General features: G+C 40.9%; 1 protein-coding gene across 1 annotated transcript in view; it reads left to right on the forward strand.

Annotated features, from left to right (window-relative positions):
• Nucleotides 1-23,361, forward strand: part of Scai (suppressor of cancer cell invasion) — a 101,336-nt gene that overhangs the window by 36,165 nt on the left and 41,810 nt on the right. The window contains exons 3-4 of the mRNA XM_055600485.1: nt 9,997-10,128; nt 22,652-22,747. Coding sequence (XP_055456460.1) covers nt 9,997-10,128; nt 22,652-22,747 — 228 coding nt within the window. The remainder of the gene's footprint in view (nt 1-9,996; nt 10,129-22,651; nt 22,748-23,361) is intronic.

The raw sequence follows: 23,361 nt of genomic DNA on the forward strand, positions 1-23,361 counted from the left end.
GTGGAATTAGTCTGAAACTCTTCAATTTAGCCTCACACAAACTTCTCAGAGAAGGACAAAAAGCAGCCACATTCCTTGCCAAAATAGTCTCTAGGCCACGTACTAAAAGCCCTCACAGTTTAATTAGCCCTCAGCAGCACTGAGGAGCAGCAAATCACCTGAGCAACATATAAACAAGTTAACTTTGAGTGTTACATTTAGTGCCCACATGGCAGTTCACAGCTTCCTCTGACACCAGTTCTAGATGATCTAATGCCTCTTGTGAGCTCTACAGCCAACAGGCACTAGGCCCAAATACATATACTCGGTGACATGTACACACATTCGCATAAAGTCAGTAACTCCCTACTTGTTACGTATTTAACCAAAGGATACTTTATTGAAATATAAATTTATATAGCTTCAAAATAATTATGTAAGTAATAATATAACTAATGATGTAGAGAGGATTTCTTGGAACTGTAAAAGAACCAGCATCTTTTTGCTGTTGTTACAAATCTGTAATATCAACAACAGACAAATCAAGCAATGACAAGGAAAGTTTCTTGTGGAGACCCATTGGGGAAAATAGTCAATGATACGATACGGTAGAGATGATGGGAGAAGGGTCACCCAGTAGAGTACTGCTTTTGGTTTTGTTAGAGTGTTGTATTTAAATATTACTATTTACTATTGATATATCTTCTGGTAATGCTGCTGTTAGTCTTAAACAGCTCTTTAACCAAACCACCACACAGAGACTGGGATTTATTTAATTAACCTAGAACACAATGCTGGGCAATAGTTACTTCATCCTAAACCTCCAAGCCCTTATAGTTGCCTAACATTTAGATTTCCCACATTATGCTTGCTTTTTGTGATATATTAGGTCCAGTCCATCTCTCCACATCGTTCCAAGACCTCTCCTCCTCCTCTGTCTCGAAGCTTCTGTCCTTACTCCTTTTCCTCTGCCTCCTACTCCTTTCTGTCCTCTGGCTCCTCCCCTCTCCCTCCCATTCCTTCCCCTCCATTGCTCAACATTGTGGCTGGTTGTTTTATTTTGGCATGTTTACACAAAGTTGAGACAGGTGATACTTAGAATAAGTATCACAATGCAATGCCCGGATTGAAACCAGAGAGTTTGGAAGAGAAATCAGCATTTGAATGAACAAGGGTAAGGTGTATACATTCCAAAAGAACATTATACCAACAACAGAGGTTCTTATCATGTGGACTAAGTTGGTCTTAAACTCTTATCCTCCTGCCTCAGCCTCCCATATACTGAGATCACAGGGAGCCCCATCCTCATTTCCTCAGAGCTCCCCTCACCCCACCAACCCAACCAGGTACATCAAGTCACATCAGGACTAAGTGGTTTAGTGCTGACTTTTGATTCTATATTTAAAGGTAAAATACAGAGTCTGTACAGTGGCAGGTGCCTGGGATGGAATGGGTGTATGTTTATTATAAGAGGACTTTCTTTCGAGCAGCACCTCTTGAATAGTGATATGGAGACCTTTTATTAATTATTAATGGTTGGCTCTAGGTTAGGCTTGTTCCCCAACTAGCCCTTAAATTATCCCATTTATACTAATCAATGTTCTGCCATATGGTTCATTACCTTTCTCAGTACCCGAACCTATTTCTTCCTTCATGTCTGGCTGGTAACTTCCCACATCTCATTCCTTCCCCAGAGTTTTTATCTCTGCCAAGAGTCTTGCCTTCCTCTCCTACGTTTGCTGTTGGCCATTCAGTTCTTTAAACCAATCAGGAGGTGTTGGAGGGAGTGTTTACAAAATATGCAGCCAAAGAATAACAGTACCAAAGTCTGACCTGTACTCTGCTCTCTGCTTGTATAGAAATCAACATTTGAATAAAACAAAGACAGTCTTTACACTGTGCACAAAAATATCACCCCAACACTTTATGACATCATGGATAGAGAATCATTGGTTGAGCCCAATCATTTATTGCTCTTCTTTGGCTATATTTAGCTTCTCAGATGCAAGCATAAAACAGGTAAAGGTTGTGTTTGTCAAATAATAATAAAATAAATTGTTCACTTTTTTGGTTAGGAGCTTGGTATGCTATGAACGGTATTTATAGTTTCAGCTTGTTAATTAAACCCATTTTAGGAGACTAAATAGAGTGAGTGGCAGTCATTAAAAAGAAAAGAGAGCCAGGTAGTGGTGGCACACACTTTTAATCTCAGCATTTGGGAAGCAGAGGCAGGCAGATCTCTTGAGTTTGAGTCCAGCCTGACCTACAGGAGTTCCAGGACAGCCAGGGCTACACAAAGAAACCCTGTCTTGAAAACAAAAAAAAAAAAAAAAAAAAAGGAAAAAGAAAAGGGTTGCATGGCTTGCTCCAGAAAAGGTTTTTGGATGAAAAGTACAGGGTAAAATTCCAGATTATGTAAGCAGAAAAGGAATTCTTTGGGAGCTGTGTAGGTCCATATCTGATGGAAAGTCTGGAGACTGATCCAAGAAGCAAGCAGGAAGCAAGGGAGTGGGATGATCTGGAGTGGGTGCAGTGGCTTCTCCTGGATTCCACTGTTCAGGAGGCATACGCAGGAGCTTGAGACCGTCCAATGATATATCTGCTGAAGTACTTCACTTAGAGTAAATAATGAATTCTTATAATTCCATAATAAAAAGGCAATCCATTAAAAAGAAAAAAAAAAACTTTGACAAGGATCTGAATGGACATTTCTCCAGCAGAGATGTTGTAAAGGTCCATTAAAGCACATAAAAAGATGCTCAGCATTGCTGTCAGGAAAAGGCATATCAAATCACAAGATGTTTGTGCTTCATGCCCACTAAGAAGGCCAGAAGCACAAAGATATATGCAGGTTCTGATGAGGATGGGGGAAGAGGTGTATCACACATTGCTGCATGTATGAAATGGTGTGTTCATTTGGAAAATGGTCAGGCAGTTCTTCACAAGTTAAAGAGTTATCAGGTGACCCAGCACATACGCAGTATATATCCAAGAGAAATGAATACACATATCCATGAAAACTAATGCACAAATGTTCATAGCACATTATTCACATTAGTCACAGAATAGACTTAATAGATGGATGGGCAAGCAATATGCTCTATAATCACGCAGTGGAATGTGAAAAGTGAAAGAGGTGCAACTGAGCAGACACTGCTTACAGCAACTTTCCTTTCTGTTTGGAGGAATTGTTCGTTCTTTTCGTAACTTTTTTGTTTCCTGCTTATTACAGATAAAACCTGACAATTAAGAAAAGCAGATTTGTTAAAGTGTCGATCCTATGTATCTTTAGGGGTTTTTTAATTCTACATAGTTTCAAATAGATGTAAGCTACCATGTACACAACACCTTCTCTCAATGTATGCTGAGGTGTTATCGTACAGTGATTTCCCCAGAACTTTCATGTCTTTATATTGGCTGTGTGTGTATTTGTGGGGGTTGGGGAGGAGATGTCTACAGATCTCCCAGAGCTGGAGTTGGAGGCAGTTTTAAGCCAACTGACATGGGTGCTAGGAATTGTCTTTGAGACCTTGAAGAACAAACAATATGTCTCTTAATTCAGTGTCTCCCCAGTCCTTGGTTTTGGGTTTTTTTTGAGACAGGGTCTCATGTAGTCTAGACTCATTCCAAAATTATTATGTAGCTGATGCTGGCCTCAAACTCTTGCTTCTTGCCTCTCTCTTCTGTGAGCTCTCTCTTTACAGGTGTGTGATTCCCATTGCCTGGCATAATTTAACTTTAATAACATATAGGGATAAGCCATGAATAAGCTTCTTTTGGAAAATACTTTATGCATAATGTGGTAATTTTATGCTTTCCTTGGTAAGATGCTTCCCACTTGTAAGAAGCTGCTTGTGGAGCTCTGTCATTTGTCCATATAATAAGAACACCATCTGCACCAGCACAGCCTCTTGTTCCTTTCATACTCTACATGGCAAATGAATCAGCACAACTCCCAGACACACACACTTGACTTTGGGTTTTGGTTTTGTGTGTGTGTGTGTGTGTGTGTGTGTGTGTGTGTGTGTGTGTATAAAATTTTCAATTTGTGTTCTATTTTTTTTTAAGCAAACTGACAATTTTACAACTAACAGTTTTAGGATATGTTACAGTTTACAGGGCAAATTTTATATCCATTAATTCATCTTACTGATTAAACTTCTTTTTCAAAGCAGAGTTAAAGTTTATTTGAAGATGTTTAGTATGATTTTAATCACTAGAGTTAAACAGAAAGGAGGGAGGGAGCTACAGTTGGGATACAACGTGAATAAACTATAATTAACATAAAAAATAAAAATGTAATAAAAAAGAAATTAAAAAGAAAAAGAAACAGAAAGGAGCTCGGGAAGAAAGAGACACACCTAGAACGTGGGTGTGACCGTCACCAAGGGGAACTGCCTGTCACATTTTTAGTTGATAAAACACATGATTATAATTCTTTTTTTATGTTTCTTTAAACAACAAAGACAAAAAAAAAAATCAGCTCCCAAGAAAACAATCCTCTCAAGCCTGCGATTTCCATAAACGTTACCTTTCTTGTTAAAATGAAACTTCTAATGTATTTCTAGTTCATTGGGTGTGCATTTGCATATTTTTGTCAGCCTGCTTCCTTTTGAGTCTAATCATAGGAGCAGGCTTGTCTTGAAGTGTCAGTAACTGCAGCGTAGCAATGGTGGGGATGCCTGTTCTGTAGCCTTTCAAGCCTCCTTCTCTGCCTGTGTCTACCAGTCTTCTGAGGTTGCAGGGCAAGAAAACTGTGCTTGTGTGTGGATTGACTGAAAGCAGCAGCTAATTCACTCTAAGTGTTCAGCAGGAGCACCCAGTCTTCTCCATCCAGTCCAGGCTACCCACTGCTACTCCACCCTGCTGTGTCCTGGGCGCCATCTAACAGACACATCACTCTGTCTCCAGATTCTTGTCAGGCTTTCATGTTACCAACCCTTTACCTAGAATTCATTTCAGAGTAGCAATTTTTCTTTCCTATTTTAAAATATTTATTTCACTTTATGTGGAGGAGGGGTATGGGCACATGGGTGCAGATGCCTGCTGAGCAGTTGAATCTCCTTAAGCTGGAGTTGCATAGCTAGGAATCAAATTTGGGTCTTCTGGAAGAATATTATGTGCTTTTAACCACTAAGCCATCTCTCCAGTCCCAAGAGTAGCAATTTTTCTTGTTGCTTTATTAAAAGACTTCTTATAAAAAGAAAGTGTAAAGAATGTAGGTCAATAATCAGTCATTTTTTCTGTATTTAGTGGAATGAGGCTTGGAACAGTTGTCCTGCTCATTTCAGTTCTGCTTGTTTTCCCTCTTTGGAATTCATGCTAAGACTGTGTATTGTATCTGTTAGGCTTGCAGTAACAAAAAAGAGATCAGTGAACATTATTGGTTGTCAGAGAAATGCAAATTAGAGCTAAGATGAGAAATGACAGGATGAGCAGGTTAAAGCCAGAGAATTTATGCTTTTGGAGTTGAGCCAGATCCCAAAATGAAAGTGTTGGAGAATTGGGTCCTTTAAAGGCCTCAGAGGGAGAATCTGTTCGTGACTCTCCTTAAACTCTGGCAGTTGGCATTGCTTGTTGAACAGTTGCATAATTCCACTCTGTGCCTTTGTTCACATGACTGTCTTCCCCATGTCTTCACATGCTTCTCATCTCTATGTGGCTATCTCTTGTGACGCTAGCAGTCAGTTTGGATGAAGAACCTCCTCTACTTCAGTATTTCTTCCTTTGCATTTTCTTTGCATTTATATATTTGTAAACATTCATAGGTACCAGAGGTTAGGACTTAAACATATGTTTTTGAGAGATGAAATTCAGCCCATAACAGTCCATATCTTTTGAGCTTTCTACACTCCTTTCTAGCCATGTGATATGGGTATCCACATAGTTCCCATACAAACTAATGAACATACTTAATCCATTCAACATTATTTTATTATTTTTCAACATTATTTCATTATTATTTTTTTAATAGGCTTTCTCTTATGTAGGCCTGTCCTGGAACTCTCTATCTCAGAGTCTGTTCTAAACTCAGAGATCTGCCTTTCTCTGACTCCCAAGTGCTGGGATCAAAGGCGTGTGCCACCACCGCCCACCTTTTCCAACGTGATTTAACTAAATAAAAGACTGAAAGCCAGCCTTGTGGTGGTAGTGGCCACAGCGGCAGCAGCATACATTTTGTAGCACCAGGGATCCTAACACCAGGGATGCAGAGGCAAGCAGATCTCTAAATTTGAGGACAGCCAGGGCTACATAGTGAATCTTCTGTAACTTAACAAAGTTTGACAATGTTGGCTGTAGAGATAACAGCCATAAAGAGCACTTGCTCTTCCAGAGTACCTGTTTAGTTCCTAGCACCCATGTCTGGTCACTCACAGTCTCCTGTAACTCTAGCTCCAAGAGGCCTGACACCCCATAGATAGTGCACACACATGGCACACACTCAGATATCCACCACACATGTCCATGAATAAAAATAACAAAATATAGCACATAGCATTGCTAGCACCCCTCCCTAATTTATCCTTGTGAAAAATTTAAGGCATTTGCTTTTTTTTTAAAATCTCCTTTTATAAAATTTTACTAATTTAAGGGGGGTTCATTTATTTTATTTACATGTTCTTTCTGAGCTACACACATTACAAAATCTTCATTTTCTTGATGGCCTGCCTTTTCAGTTTTGCTTGTTTGAGACAAGCCACCTGGAACTCAGAAATCTCACTGTCTCCTAAATGCTGGGGTTAAAAGTATATGTACCACCTAGAACCCCTGCTCAGATGTAGCCCGTGGCAGCTCAGTATCCAAGTGGGTTCCCTAGTAAGGGGAACAGGGATTGTCTCTGACATGAACTCCATGGCTGGCTCTTTGACCACCCCCCCCCCCCCTGAGGGGGGAGCAGCCTTGCCAGGTCATAGCGGACCTGATTACAGCCAGTCCTGATGAGACCTGATAAGCTAGGGTCAGATGGAAGGGGAGGAGGACCTCCCTTAACAGTGAACTTGGAGAGGGTCATGGGAGGAAATGAGGAAGGGAGGGTGGGATTGGGAGGGAATGAGGGAGGAGGCTACAGCTGGGATACAAAGCGAATAAAATATAATTAATATAAAAAATTTAATTAAAAAAAATGTGTGCACCATGCTGGGCCTCTCTACCTTCTTAGTGATGTCTGATTAAGAAATTCCTTCCCCCCCCCCCCCAAGACAGGGTGAAGCCCTGGCTGTCCTGAGACTCATTCTGTAGACCCCATGCTGGCCTTGAACTCAAAGCAGTCCACCTGCCTTTGCCTCCACAGTTCTGAGATTAAAGGCACACATGACCATAGCCTGGCAAAGACTCCAGCAAGCTGGGGATGGAAACAGATGCAGAGACTCAGCCAAACTTTGGGTAGAGGGCAGAGAGTCTTATGGAAGAAGGGGGATAGAAGGACCCAGAAGGGACAGGAGCCCCAAAAAGAGACCAGCAAAGCCAAAAAATCTGGGCCCACGGGCTGCAGAGACTGATGTACCAACCAAGGACCATGCATGGAAATAACCTAGAACCCCTGCTCAGATGTAGCCTATAGGCAGCTTAGTCTCCATGTGGGTGCCCTAGTAAGGGGATCAAGGGCTACCTCTGACATGAACTCAGTTGCCTGCTCTTTGATCACTTCTCCCTGGTAGGGCGACCTTGCTGGCCCACAGAGGAAGAGGATCCTGGCAGTCCTGATGAGATTTGATAGGCTAGGGTCAGACCTTAGGAGAGGGGAAGAGGGGGAAGAAGGGGAACTTAACTGGGTGTAGTGGTACACACCTTTAATTGTAGCACTAAGGAAAAGTAGGTAGGTGGATCTCTGTGAGTTCAAGACCAACTTGGTCTACATAGTGAGTTTCAGGACAACTGGAGCAACAAAAAAACGAGAAAGATTTGAGGCCTACCTGGGTTTTGAAGTAAGATCCTGTTCCAGGTATTCCCAAACCAACTAGCCAAACAAGCAATCATTTCAGATTATTGTAAATTTTATCCTTATCTGCTTCTTTCTTTTTTCATGAATTATTTATTTAGTTTGTTCCTTCCTTCACCCCTCCCTTTTTTCTCTCCTCTCCTCCCCTCCCTTTCCCTCCTCTCCCCTTCCCAGTATTGACCATGCATGTTAAAAATGATTTCAGGGCTAGAGAGATGGCACAGCAGTTAAGAGTATGCCTCGCTCCTGCAGAGAACCAAGTTCCGTTCCCCGTACTCATGTTGGACAGCTGAGCTGCCTGTAACTAGAGTTCCAGCCTCTCTGAGCTGCATCGGCACACCTGCACACATGGTACACACTCACACATACACGTGATTTTAAATAAGTAAATAAATAAAATGAGGACGACTTTACAACCATGTGTCTCCAGTGACACCTTGGAGTTACCCAACAGGCTTTGGCCTGCTCCAGGACTGCTGATAGTTTTCCTGCCTTGCATCCTCAATTGCCTATACCAGATCATGTTGGAGAGAAAGAAAGTCATTAGGACAACCGTACCAGGGACTGGAGAGATCGCTCAGCACTTAGGAGCACGTCCTCCTATCCCAGATGGCACCAGTTTGTTTCCAAGAACCCACACCAACTGGCTCACAACCACCCGTAACTCACTTCCAGGGGATCCAACACCTATGGTCTCAGTTACCTGTACTCATGACCACATACACACATGAATGTATGTATGCACATTGAAAAATACATATGTAAAATAAATCTATTTATTTATTTGTTTATTTCTTTCTTTATTTATATACAAATTCAGTATGCCATACCCTAACTTCTTGCTCTGATTTTTGGCCTTTGTCTACTCTTGCCTTTTTTCTCTCTACACTGGAACCCAATTTTACTGGGTTGTCCCAGGAGTTTCTGTCTTTGTAAACAAAATGAGTTATTGTTGTATATCTTAATTTAGTATGGGTTACATTTTTAAAATGGTTGGTTAATATAATTGATTACATGTGGAGATAGCTTATATTCAATAAAATGTAGATTAAAATATTGATGGAACTTGGTTCTCTTCTTCCGGCCTTTAAGGATTTCAGGGATCTTGTTCTGGTCATCAGAGTTGACAGCAAGCTCTTTTCTTAATGAACTACAATGCTAGACATATCAAAAGCACAGCTTTAGTATCTGCCTCTGTGTGTGAGATATCTTTTTTCTATACTTGGTTGCCTCACCCTTTTAGGGTATTATGTGTGCACATGCTGTGTGTGTGTGTGTGTGTGTGTGTGTGTGTGTGTGTGTGTGTGTGTCTATAAAATGCATATATCTGTCTTCATTTGTGTGATGGGTATCAGTTGTTAGCTGCTGTCCACCTTGACTTTTGAAATAGAGTCTCTCACTGGAACTTAGAGCTGAGCAACTTAGCTGGACTGGCTGGCCAGCCATCCCTAGGGGTCTGCCTGTGTCCTACTCCTTATGTGTGGGGATTATAAATGTATACTACGATGCCCAGCTTTTGGTGTGGGTGCTGGGATCGTGCTCAGGTGCTTTTGTGGCAAGCACTTTATCTGCTGGGATGTCATCTCAGTCCCTACCTTCACCTTAAGTGGAAGTGCAAGTCAGCCCTAAGATAAATGCAGGGGCTCACACTACGTGAATTACTTCCCTGGTTCACTCTTCGGGCTCATTAGAGCCTCTTTAGGATTTAATTGTTATTATAAAATAAGGAGAAGATGTGAAGGATTATTTTCTGTGATGAATTCACAGAATTAAAATGAGCAAATAGGTAAAAGGGTCAATTTTTCAGATTTTTTAGACAGACCAAATGTCTGCAATAGAGTAGGAATTTAAATTATAGTTCTTAGATGAAAGAACGTTAAAAATGGCTTTGTATGTTTCCATCAATTCTTTCCACTACCAGTGTGAGATCATTTATTTTCCAACACCATCTTACAAGTTTTGATTATTTGAGTAGTCAAAAAAATTCTTTATCTGCCTTGGGAAAAAGATACTGTAACTAAGATATGCCCTCACCCTCTGTTCATCAGTGGAGTGAATGATCTTATGTTTCCTTACAGGACTGAATTTACTCTTAAAGAAACCATGTCCTCTGGAGGTGCTGAAGATGACATCCCACAGGGAGAGAGGAAGACTGTTACAGATTTCTGTTATCTTTTGGATAAGTCCAAGCAGCTGTTCAATGGGTTAAGGTCAGTAGACTCTAGATGTGTTAAACTTTACACTATTTCTGTGTTCCCCCTGGCTGCTTTATGCATGGACTTACATATAACACAGGTACATTTTATATGCGCACACACACAAACACACACATAGGTCACTCTGGGATAAAGTAAGATCCTGCCTCAAAAACAAGACAAAGAACAAACAGAAAGAAGTGATTGTAGCCTTTTTCTTTGACAGTGTTTATTCTTAGATGAAAAAAACAATGTGTTGGGTTGAAGAGGTGTCTCAGTGGTTAAGGACTACTTTTCCAGAGGACCTAAGTTCAGTTCCCAGTACCCATGTTGGGCAGCTTGCAGTTACCTTAACCCCAACTCCAGAGGATCCAGTGCCCTTTTCCCAGTTACACACAAATAAAAATAGAAGTAAATCTAAAAAAATATTGTTATCCAGGGTCAGATGAAAGGGGAAGAGGTCCTCTCCTATTAGTGGACTTGGAAAGGGGCAGGGACAATAAGAGGGAGGGAGGGTGGGATTGGGAGGGAATGAGGGAGCGGGATACAGCGGGGATACAAAGTTAATAAACTGTAACTAATATTAAAAAAAAATTTTAAAAAATTAAAAAATATTGTTACCATTCAGCTAGATAAGGTCTTTTGCTTTACCTTGATAGGAATTATAAGTAGACAGGAGACTCTTCCAGTGCTGAGCTCTGAGGCCTGGGGGCTCAGAGGTAGTCCTAGGGCAGGCCTATTGTTCAAGCTTTAAAAGGTAAGTATTTGGAGCTTCAGGCAGTCAGGTTACAGGACTGTAGCTCTATTATTTGTCCACCAGCAACCCCAGTACTTAGAAGCTAGTATAAAGCTCTGACATCAGTAATCAGGGCAACAGACCACAACAAGCAGTTCCTCCTAATGTTACAGCTCTTAGAATAGGTGCTCAGCGTTTAGCAACAAGGGTATTGGGATTCTTAGGCCTTTACATTGGTTACTGTTGAATCTCTTGAGCCTGTGCTGTCTGTGACCCTTTGTCCTCAATGCTTGGCAGTTCTCCGAAGCCCTTGTAGAGAGTAGGCCCTACAGCTTCTTATGGTTAGCTCTTCACAGTCCTTGTGTCACTTGGCTCTGATCATCATTTATACACTAGCTCTTTTGCCACCACTATCTCCATTCCAGTGCAGCTGACACTGCCTTTGCTCCCTCCATCTGTTCCTGCTTGTGATGTCAACTTTTCTTTATGCTACCAGTTCAGTCTTCACTACTAATAAAAATCAAAAGTAGGGGAGAAAAATCATGTTGGGTTTCTTACTGCAACACCAGGGTACAGCACAGGATAGTGTCTCAGCTAGCTTAGAAAGTGAGCCAAACAGCCTACTTTCCTCCCCAGAAAGAAGAGTGGGAAGGACATGTGCACCAGTCACACCAAATCTTTGTGCCAAAAAGGATTGTGTTTGTAGTAATCACAGGTTTTCTGCTGGACTATCAGTGCAAACACTTTCCTTCTGGACCGAGTAAAAGTGGCTACGGGGTCGCCTGGAATTCACTGAAGTTTGTGGTGGTCAAAAGACTGGTACAGGTCTTCTGAAACACTTTAGCTGGGATAGTACGTTCTAGTAACAGAGGTTGCTCTTTGTTAGCAAGCCGCTGAGATTACCATGCAGTTTCCTTAAGATGTCTGTAGAGTGCTGGCATGAAGACAGTCCACCAGACAGCTTGGTTGATAGTCATTCCCTTAAGTAAGCTGAGACACCAGGGAATAGCTGCCATCTATCAGGAGTCAAATCACCCCATTACCTGACATCTTAGATTATTAAAAGGAGAAAATTAAAGTGAGTACCTGGAATAAAGCCTTGTTAAAATTAAGAGACTTACAGGTGCATTTTTTATTTAAAAAGTTTTTAGATTTATTTATGTATATGAGCATTTTGCCTGAATATGAGTGTGTACCATGTGCAAGGCTGGTACCCATGGAGGAGAAAAGAAAGCATCAAAACTAGAAGAATAGGATATGCCCAACTCTCAACAAATAACAGAGAGGGAAGAATGAGGGAGAGAGGAGGCAGTTTTACCAGGACAGTAATAAAGAGACAAGTTGCAGAGAGAGAGAGAACTCAGCTGAAGACCAAAGAAGCCAGGAGATTAGAGCAAGTGGCTGGAGTTAGTTTGAGGCCAAGAAGAGCAATTCAAAAGCTGAGAGAAAAAGCCATTTTGAGTAAGTCAGGTGGGAGAGAAATTTGAGCCAGAACAACTAAGTTGAACCAGCCAGCTATGCGCTCAGAAATAGTAAGAAATAATAAGGGTGAGCTTATTAAGCAGTAAGTCTCAGCAGCTGAAAACATTCTAGGCCTTGGTTAGATTGTACAGAGGCTAGAAGCTTCCAGGCATAGCCTAGGTTAACAGACAGAGGCAGTAAGCATCCGAGACAACAACTGAAACAGGTGAATAAAAGTTCCTTTTACAGGCATCTAATTTTATTCATGAAAGTCTTGAGGTTTAAGCACTCTATTTTTTCTTGATGTGTATGAATGTTTTGCCTGCATGTATGTAAGTATGCTTCATGCATGTCATATGCATGCTGGTGCTTGAGGAGGTCACAGAAAGGTGCCAGATCTCCTGGAGCGGTAGTTATGGACCATCATGAGCCACCATGCAGATTATGGGAATTGAACCTAGTTCTTCTGGAAGAGCAGCCAGTACTTTAAACAACTGGAATCTCTCCAACCTAACTGTGGTTTTGAGACACAGTCTTCTTGAATGCAGAGTAGTATCTTCATAAAGTAGTATCTTAATATTTGACAATACTAATAATGGTGAATTTTGATCGTTTACCTTAAATAGTGGATAAGAAAATCCAGCAAAGATTCACTTTAGTATTTTATGTGAATTATCCTCTTAAATTTAAGCCTTAACTAAAGTCTGAATCTTCTGTGAATACATAGATCTTGTGTGAAATATTATTAGCTCACAGTAACCCTACTTGGGTAGCCCTGTCCTCTGTTTCAGAAATTGCTGTTTTGATTCTCTGCCAACTTCTCTTTTCTATCCCTGGCTTTTTTATTCCCCCATTATTGGGAATCAAACCCAGGTGTTATAGGAGGTTTTTCCTCCCTTCCCTAAGGTCATGAGACTCAATTATTATTTATAGCTACCTAGCCTATATAGCTAGGCTCTTTATGACTAGCTCATAACTTAAAATATCCCATGTATACTAATTTACATTCTGTCACATGGCTGGTTACCTGGGCTCAGGAACCATGCATCCATCCTCTTCCCATCTTGCCAGCTGAATCCCAAGAACCTGGCTCTATCCCGGAATCCCTTCTGCCTGCTGGATGTCCCACCTATTTTCTGCCTCAGCCATAGACCATAGGTTGTGTTGTTTTGTTTTGTTTTGTTTAATTGACAGGTGTTGCATCCTTAAAATACACAAGAGATTTCTTGTACACGCAGATTTGGTTTCAGACTAGGCAAACATTCATTCATTGGTATGTGTGTGGGGTTGGGAGAAGAAAATGGTTTTATTATTCCATATCTTTATCTAGAGCTGTCTTTTTCAATTCAGATTGTTTTATTTTATTTTTTATGTGTATGAGTACTTTGCCCACATGCTTGTCTATGCACTACTTGCATGTGTCACCAGGGAAGGCATCAGATCCTCCAGAACCGAAGTTACAGGTGTAGCACAGCCACCATTGAGCCGTCATCCTCCCAGCCCCTAGAAACTGTCTTTTAATGTGGAATTTTAAAAAATACTTTAGTCGAGGGCCTAAGAAGGTAGTTGGGTTGGTAAAACATTTGCCTTGGAAGCTTAAGGTCCAGGAGATAGAGCCGTGAGTGTGGTAGGGCACACTTGTAATCCTTGCTTGAGGAGGTGGAGACAGTAGTATCCCTGAGGCTCCGTGGCCATCCAGTCTGACCAACCTGGTGAAATTTGAGGTCATTGAGAGATCCTGTCTCAAAAACAGTGTAAATAACACCTCAGTCACAATATCAAAGGCGGACCTGGCCAAACATTCACACACACACACACACACACACACACACACGCTCACACGCTCACACACATACATACACAGGATCACAAAGATTTTAGTAAAGATATTAATGAAAAGTTGTCTACGAGGTGTGATTAAATCACAAAAAAGGAAATTGTAAAAGCAGTATTTTTTTTTAAGATTAGAAAAAATACTATTTTAAATTCTGTGTGTGCGCACACTTTTGAGTCCAGTGCTCCCGAGTCTAGAAGAAGCTGGATCCCTAGGAGATGGAGTCACAGATGGAGCCACCTGGTGTGACTGCTGCGGATAGAACCCAGGTCCTCTTTGAGAGCAGTGCCTTTTCTTAACTGCTGAGCCATCTCTCTAGCCCCACATGACTTTTTTAAAAAGGTTTTATTTTTTTTATCTGTGAATGTTTTATTTATATGTTTGTGAGGACACTATACGTGAATGGCGCAATCAGAAAGGATGTCAGATCCTCTAAAACTGGGACTCACAGGAGGTTGTGCACCAGCGTACGGGTGCTAGGAACTGAGCGTGAATTCTCTGCAAGAGCAGGAAGTGCTCTAACCAGCTGAGTCATTTCTTCAGATCCCACGTGACCTTTTTTTTTTTTTTTTTTTTTTTTATTGAAAAAAAAAAAAAAAAACGTGTTAAGTGAATTTTCTGAGACCGGCATGGTGGTATATACCTATGCTAGTTACTTTTTAACAACTTGATACAAGCTAGAGTCGTCTGGGAAAGGGAATTTCAACTGAAAAAAAAATTCCTCCATCAGACTGCCTGTAGGCAAATCTGTTGAGCATTTTATTGATTAATAAATAGTCTGGGAGAGCCCAGTGTACCCCAGGGACTGTGCCACCCTAGGCAGATGGGCCAGAGCTGTATAAGAAAGTAGTTGTGACTGGGGCACAGTGACACACGCCTGTAAAGGGAGGCAGAAGTAGTTAGATCACTGTGAGTTCAAGGCCAGCCTGGTCTACAAAGTGAGTCCAGGACAGCCAAGGCTACACAGAAAAACCTTGTTTTGAAAAAACAAAACAAAACAAAAACAAAAAGTAGCCATGTAAGCAATGAGGAGCAAGCCAGTAAGCAGCACTCCTCCATGGCCTTTGCTTCAGTTCCTGCTTCCAGATTTCAGAGTTGAGTTTCTACCTCGACTTCCCATTATAATGTACTGTGACTGGAAAGTGTAAGCCAAATAAACACTTTCTTCACCGGGTTGCTTTAGGTCATGGTGTTTCTTCACAGCAATAGAAAGTGAACTGGGATAGAAGGCAGGATAATTCCTGAACCCAAATGTCTAGACTAGCTTAGACAACAGTTAAGACTTCATTACCAAATAATAATAATTTTTCAATACCTAAAATCTTGTGTGTCTGTGTGTGCCTTCGGGCCTTAGTTGGAAAATCCTTGGAAAGGGCTCTTTCTGTGCATTCAGTGTCTTCCTTGGTGTTCACAGGGTGGCAGAGGGGAGGCATGTTGCCTTCTCTGCACTATTCACTTTTTCTTTGAATTACTAAACCAAAAACTTAAGTGTTGATGGTTTGGTTTTGGCTTGGTTTGGTTTTGATCATTCTTTTGCAGTATATAAGATTTCTTGTGGGATAACCATGAGAAAGTTATTTTTCACTGTTCTCTTCTACCACCTTTATGTGGATCAAACTCAGATTCCCAGGTTTGTACAGCAAGCAGTTTTATCTCCTGAGGCATCTTGTTGTCTTGAGGAAGGTTTTTGATTGTCTCCTTCCTTCTGTATTTGTGTTGGTTTAAATGGAAAACAAGATCACAGTGCTTACAGAGCACATGAACTACTCTGGTAGCCTGAACCAGGACCCAGCTAGGGGATGAGACAAGTGGCATCCAGGTGCAATGGTGTCAACTCTTACCCTGGCCTTCCCCCAGACATTCCTTCCACTCTGACTGCCATCTTTTGTTCAGTTTCTTTTGTGTTTTCTCTTTCTTCCGTTGGTGAAAAGAGCCTTATGTTTCTTTGTTGGGCTTTGGGGGAAAGGGTATTGAGGATGGCACAGTGCTGAAAATGCAATCCAGAATTTTTAAATTCTGTATATATGTGTGGGTTTGTGCATGCAAGTGCAGATGTCCTAGGAGGCCTGAGGTATTAGATTCCCCTGGAACTGGAGTTACAGGCAGGTGTGAGCCACCCAGTGTGGGTGCTAGGTTCTCTACAAAATCACTTCCTGTTCTTAAATGCTAAGCCATCTTTCCAGCCTAAGTATGCTTTTTTTCTTTAAAAACAAAACGAACATAATCATGTGACCTGAACTGAGAATAAAGATACAGAATGTAGAGTCTCAGAAACTCCCTGGGACTGGTACGGGGTTTTTAACCTTTTCGAAGCAGTCTAAAAGTACCTGTCAGTGTATGAAAAGCTTCAAGGTTTTCTTTGTATCATTTCATTTGGGACATGTATGATAAGTCTTAACTCAAGGAGTTGTGTCTTTCCATACTATATTGAGATGTTCATTTGAGGTATCAGAGCCTTTTGTTTCTCCAGCTGTAATTATCTTAACAGAATGTTTTTCTTGATAGAAATTTCCTGTTTGGAATATATGCTGAGTAATTAGTTCTTCCTTCCATTCACTGTAAGAAAACACTCCAGAGAATAAGAAATGGGTAAAGTGAATGGTGGTTTGCTTATAATAGTGCTTGCATGTAGTTTCAGTAGTCATGAAGTGAGGATAATGTTTTTAAAAGCTTTGAATACTTTCAGGAAATGATCAAAAGCTTGAGTGCTTACCAGGCTCTGGTTGCCATGGTGACTAAAACTGTGAAAGCAGAATAGAATACTTGGTGGGATTATTCCAGGCAGCAGTTCCAGACCTAGGTTTGAGAAATGCAGCTGTGTCTCCCATTGATAGTGGTATCTTGCAAAAGCAGAGGCCTCTAAGTTCCTAATTATTTCATTCTAGAGAAGTTAGTACATAAAGCCAAAACAAGCCTTGAAGGAGCAGGCTGAGGCTGTGGATATGTACCAAAGTGAAGTGTAACGGTCTTGGGTGAACTTAATTTTAGAAATTAAATAAATGTACTCCCAATGCGCACATAGGAAGGAAATATCTGTAGTACTTTCACTAGAGGTTTCTCTTTGTGGTGTCCTTGTTACTAAAAAAAAAAAGGGGGGGCAAATGAGAAATGAAGTTTGTTCCATTGTCCCCTCTCCTTCCCTTTTCTTATCTTCTTCTTCACTTATCTTTCTTTCTTTTTCTCTTTCCATCTTTCTTTTCTTTTCAAAACATGGTTTTTCTGTATAGCCCTGGCTGTTCTGTTACTCACTGTGTAGACCAGGCTGGCCTTGAACTCAGAGATCTACCTGCCTCGCTCCCGAATGCTAGTGTTAAAGGTATGTGCCATCACTGCCCAGCTACTCTTTCTTACTATTCTCCCAGAGTCCAATTATGCAAACTAATAATGTTTTTACAGAAATGACACCATCTGTGCTCCATGCTTTCATTTCATTTGGCTTACCACACAGAAGAGTCAGGTGTGCATTTGACATACACAGCCACCAAATACAATGGGTGTCTTAGGTTCGTAGTCTAGAAAAGCATTGACTTAGTATTAGAAATTTAATGTGAGCTGGGCATGGGACAGTTGTAATCTCAGCCTTGGGAGGCAGAGGCAGGAGGATCACCACAAGTTGCAGGCCAGCCAGGGCCACACAATAAGATCAGGTAAAATAATGATAATAAAATAATAATAAAGACAGATTTAATGTGAGCCACAAATGTAGTTTTATATTCTAACTAAAAAGAAACATTAATAAATGTGTTGTTTGATTCAGTGTGTCAATAGCTCTGTTTTATCATATGATCTGTGTAGAACTTTTCAAGAAATACATGTTCTTTTCCATATCTAGTCCTTAGATGCAGTGACTGTTTTACACTGGCTTGCATCTCAATTCATATTAGACTAGAAATTATCATTTCTAGTACTAAGTAGCTCTGTGTGGCTTTGTGGCTCATGGCTCAAGCCAAATTACCCAGTTTGGGCTTCTGTCCTCACCCGGGCCCACACAGCTCTCTGGTTAATCAGTATTGCCTATTCTGAGTCCTCTTCTTTGATGGTCCCATCATGTGCCTCCTTTTGGCTTCTCACTTCTCCTTCATAGATACTGACAGCATGCAGGGCATTTGGCTGTTATCTCCAATCACCTGTGTTTTGGAAATTGTTGGGTGCTTCATCACTTGTTATATTCTTTTGAGGGGGTCTGCCAGAACAAAGTATCATAGGCTGGTTGCTTAAGTCGTGGATTTTCTCCCAGTCCTAGAGGCTGCAAGTCGAAACTTAGGGTGTTGGCAGGTTTGATTACCTCTGAGGACTGCGCGCTCTCTCCTGTGTCCTCATACAGCGTCGTTATGTACGGGCCCTGGCTTTTCTCTGTGTGCCCAGCTCTCAGGACACAAATTAGACTGTTCAAGGGTCCCAGAGTTAGTATCGATGAAAAATGTTTTCTGTGGGTTTTTAATTTGTTGTTTTGTAGTTCAGTCAGTTTTGGGAAGGTTCTCAGAATCAAAGCTTCTGCAAAATCTAGCAATTTAAATGTCATACTAACATATTAAACAGTAGAGCAGATTGGTCTGTTCTCAGCAGTTATTTTTAACTCTCAAAGATCTGTTAAGGCTCTTCTTAGATCTTAATGTGTCTGTCTGGTACAGAGCAGGGCTTCTCTGTGTAGCCGTGGCTGTCCTGGAATTCTGTCTGTAAACCAGGCTGGCCTTGAACTCAGAGATCCACTTGCCTCTGTCTCCTAAGTGCTGGAATTAAAGGCATGTGCTACCACCAAGTAGTTTAAAATATCTTCTTAAAACTCCCTCTGCTTCAAGAACAAAGCACTATGATTCTTGCTGATTTAAGAATATCTAGAATTGTGGATAAAGAAATCTAGATTTTACTCTAAATGGTAGAAAAAAAGAGAGAGAGAAAATGTTAGATTAGGAGGTAGAATGGGTTTGAATTTGAGCCTAATCATACTGGCCACAGTTCCCAAGCAACTTTACACACACGTGTATATATAAACTTATGTGTACGAGAACATAGAAAAGAGACAATTTGAGGACCACACTAAGGAAAAAGAAGCCAGTGAAAGACAGTGTAAAAACAGAAGAGTTGTAGGTGTCATACCACAGAAGACTGGTGTAAGGAGGGCTGAAGGGTAATCTGTAGGTAGGCATTAGTGATCATAGCTCACCCAAGTGAGTGAAGATGGTAAATTTATAGAAACTTGAAAGAAACTTCCAGATTTTTGACAACTTAGCTTCACACTGGCTACACCCGCAAGGATCGTGTTAGTCTGTTTCTTCCTAGCCTCCTACTAGTGTCTGCTAACAGCACGAAGGATTTAAAGAGATGTTGGTGTCACCCCAGCACATTCCTCTAAAACATCAGAAAAAGAGTGTGAGCAGCCAGCTTACAGCACCAGTGCCTTTGCGAAATGAAATGCAAGGTCATTTCACTAATGGGGTAATTCACAGAGCCCCATTTAATTTAATTTCATGAGTCATTGATTCCCCATCTCTGTTGACAGCAGTAATAATCGGATGATGCATTCAGAGTTAAAAGCCAGATTCAAGCTCTAAATATAAGAAAAGTTTGTCTAAAACTCGTTATCAAATACATTATTTAATTTTAGACTCTAAGCATATTATAGTGATTTATATGTTAGCTCTAATATGTATGTCATTAGGAAAAGGGTGATCATAGCAAAAAAATAGTTAACCTTACTTTGCAAAAGAAACAGTTGTATAGTTGATCCTTAATTCCTTTTATTTATTTGGTGTGAGAGAAGGGGTAGGGCACACAAGCCACATCAATTATGAGAAGGCCGAAGGGCAATTTCTGGGAGTTGACTCTCTCCTTTGACCGCGTGAATCTTGCAGCTCAGGTCACAAGGCTTGGCAGCAGGTGTTCTTGCCGGCTAAAGCAGCCGTGGCTGATTCCTTAGGCTGTCGTGCTAAGGGCTCTGAATCCTTTTAAGGAAATTAGTATTAAAAATATATAACTAACATTGTTCATTGCTCTAAATGTGAGAAATGTTTGTGTACTGTCATTTACTGACAAATCCTAGTTATTTTTCTTAGTGATAACTCCAAGCCTGGGCACAAAGCATTCGTCTTTAAAACCCTGTTTTGTACAACAAAGAAAATAGAAATACAACCTTTATCATAATCATCATTCTTTGTGTATGCACATGCCGTACTCATGTGGAGGTCAGAAAGCAGCCTGTGGAGTCAGTGCTCTCCTTCCATCGTCATATAGGGTCTGGAAACTGCACTCAGGCTTAAACAGCTAACACTCTTAACCACTGAGGGATCTCACAAGCCTACAACTTCTTTATTCAAGCCACAAAACAAATATTACAAGAAAACAGTCTGACTATGGGTTGTTTTTGGTTGTTTTCTTTTGGGTTTTCATATTACACTTTTTTCTTAGGGTGAGTTTTTAGAAACATTTATGAATGTGTTTCTGCATTGTGTGCTGGCGCTGTTGCTTGTTTGTTATTTTTATAGACAAGGTCTCCCTGTGTGTAGCTTAGAATGTCTTCAAACTCAGGATCCCCCCTGCTTAGACCTTTTGCATGCTGGATGACAGACATGTAACACCATGTGTGGCTCAATTGTGTGTGTGTTTTAAAGATTTATTTATTATGTATAGTGTTCTGCCTGCATGTGTGCCTTCACGCCAGAAGGGGGCACCAGATATCATTATAGATGGTTGTGAGCCACCATGTGGTTGCTAGGAATTGAACTCAGGACCTTTAGAAGAGCAGGTGGTGCTCTTAACCTCTGAGCCATCCCTCCAGCCCCCTCAAATGTGTTTTTTATAACTAAGTATTTGAAATTGAATCTTTCAGTCCTGAAATTCCTTGAATTTGTAGATTCAAGTGCTTATTTTTTCTTTATTTGCAAGGGGCAGAATTTAACTATTCTTAGAGAATTTTGTTGAAGTACAACTAACTGATACAACCCAGGACTAACTAGTCTCATTCTATTTTTGTCCTCTTTATGTAGACCCCAAGTTCATTTGTCATATTACCTGCATTCCAGATTACAGCAGGCAGATTTTTGTCAGCCCACAGTGGCTTCATTTCCAGTCCTTGGTAATAATTAGATGCTCCAAAGTCCAATCTCGAGGTTTCTCATAACAACCTTCTCTCAACACCAGTTTTTATACTAGCTTTTCCCAAATATTTATGCCTTACTACTGGAGATTTATTACTAACTCCCAAATTACCTGTTAGCTGTCTGCAGCCCTCTAAATTCATTAAGTATATCTTCTCGGTAAATATAACATTTATTCGCCTGAAGTAATGATCATCTTGGACACTTACTGCCTCCGTCTGCTAACCTAGGCCTACTCCTAGAAGCTTCTAGCCTCCGTGCAATCTAATTCAGGCCTAGAATGTTTTCAGCCTCTGAGACTTACTGCTGATAAAGCTCACCCTTTCTAGCTCTTTCTGAACTCTGGCTAGCTGGTTCTGGTTCAAACTCTTCTCCAAGCTGACTGAATCAAACTGGTTTCTCTGACCTTCTGAGTGAATTGCTCTGTTTGGCCTCAAATTAACTCTAGCAATCTATTCCAGTCTTCTGGCTCCTCCGCATTCTCTGGCTCATTCAGTCTTCACCTGTAGCTTGTTCTCTCTTCCACCTGTGTCTATAAAACTCCCCAGGTAAAACTGCCTCCTACCTCTCTCTGCACTGCTCTCCCTTAAGTTGCCTCTCTTTCCTCTTCTATGAGAGTTGGCCATATCCTATTCTGTCAAATCTTTCTCTGATTTGACACTTTGTGTCTCAATTAGATATCACTTTCAAACATGGGTACTTCCCTTTTACAAACTAACTTTACCTTTATTGTTTGGGATTAAAGATATGTACTAAGGGATGTCTGCATTCCAGCTAGATCACACAGACCTAGAAGATCTTTGGATGTGATCAGAGTAGCCGTGTTGATGGATTAAAATTCTTCTACACTTCTCTGTTACAGGCTTTTGAGTAATCAGTTTTAGATCAGGTGGTGAAATGAAGATGGAGTAACTTAATATTATATTCATTGCCCCAAAGAAGCTAATATGGTTAGACCCAATGTTCATAGGATGGGGAGTATTTGTTTATCTAAGACAGATATGATGGTTATCAGGCTTAAGAACATGGGGTATTTATTTCTCTTCTAAGAAGGGGATAGAATAGCACAGCTACACATCCGCTTGTAGTTATGGCTGTATTCCTTAAAGCAGAGTTTCCAGATTGCTGCAGTCTTAGCTAAAGATAAACCTTAGAAATCAGCAGTACCTATCAATGAAGACACGATTGTGTCCTCGTGGGGGACGCATGTGCAGAGGATACTAAGATGAACTGTAGTTTCGTGTGAGACTAGGAAAACATGTGTTCTGGTGCCTAGAATTACTTTTGCTTCAAAAATTAGAACTTAGTATAACAGAGAAAACCTGAAGGTAAGTACTTTAATCAATGTGATTTATATTATCACAAGACAAAATTTCTGAAAATTTAAAGTCAATGCCCACTTCACTCTTACAGAGATTTGCCACAGTATGGACAGAAGCAGTGGCAGTCCTACTTCGGAAGAACTTTTGATGTTTATACCAAACTCTGGAAATTCCAGCAACAGCATCGGTAAAGAGTTTCATAGCTAAAGGGCCATAAAGGGGCACTGTATAATTGTATACCAGCCACAGTTCTGACTTGGAACAGATTTAGTGTTTTGTCTTGTTCTCTGTTTGTTTACATATTTAGTGTGGTGTGCGTGAGCGTGTGTGAACCCCGGTCAGTGCAGATCACAAAAAATGTGTTGTAATCAAGCTGTTATTGATCGCTCAGGGCCTCAGAACAGACCAGGGAGCTGAACTGTGACACGCACCCCACCTCTCACAACCCCAACCCCACCCACCCCTGCCCGAGCCAGAATCTTACAGAGCTATTAGGCTTGAAAAGCCACAAACATCTGTGCCAAGTTACGGGGTTTTTTTTCCCCACCAGTCAGTATTTATGGATAGAGGACCTCCTTAGGAACACGTCTCTGGTGGTACACTTACCCTGCTCCCGTTGGTTGGGTTATTCAATTGTGACTACTCGCCTAGCATTCATACCAGGGTGTCCCTTACCCAGGGAGGTCTTGGGAACTTAAAGTTCATTTGACCTCCTATTCAAAATGTCAGTTTTATTCAAAATGACTTCACCTTCTGTGTGTGTGTGTGTGTGTGTGTGTGTGTGTGTGTGTGTGTGTGTGT

This window comes from Psammomys obesus, unplaced genomic scaffold, assembly GCF_907164565.1.
Source record: "Psammomys obesus unplaced genomic scaffold, mPsaObe1.curated_primary_1811, whole genome shotgun sequence".
Taxonomy (NCBI): domain Eukaryota; kingdom Metazoa; phylum Chordata; class Mammalia; order Rodentia; family Muridae; genus Psammomys; species Psammomys obesus.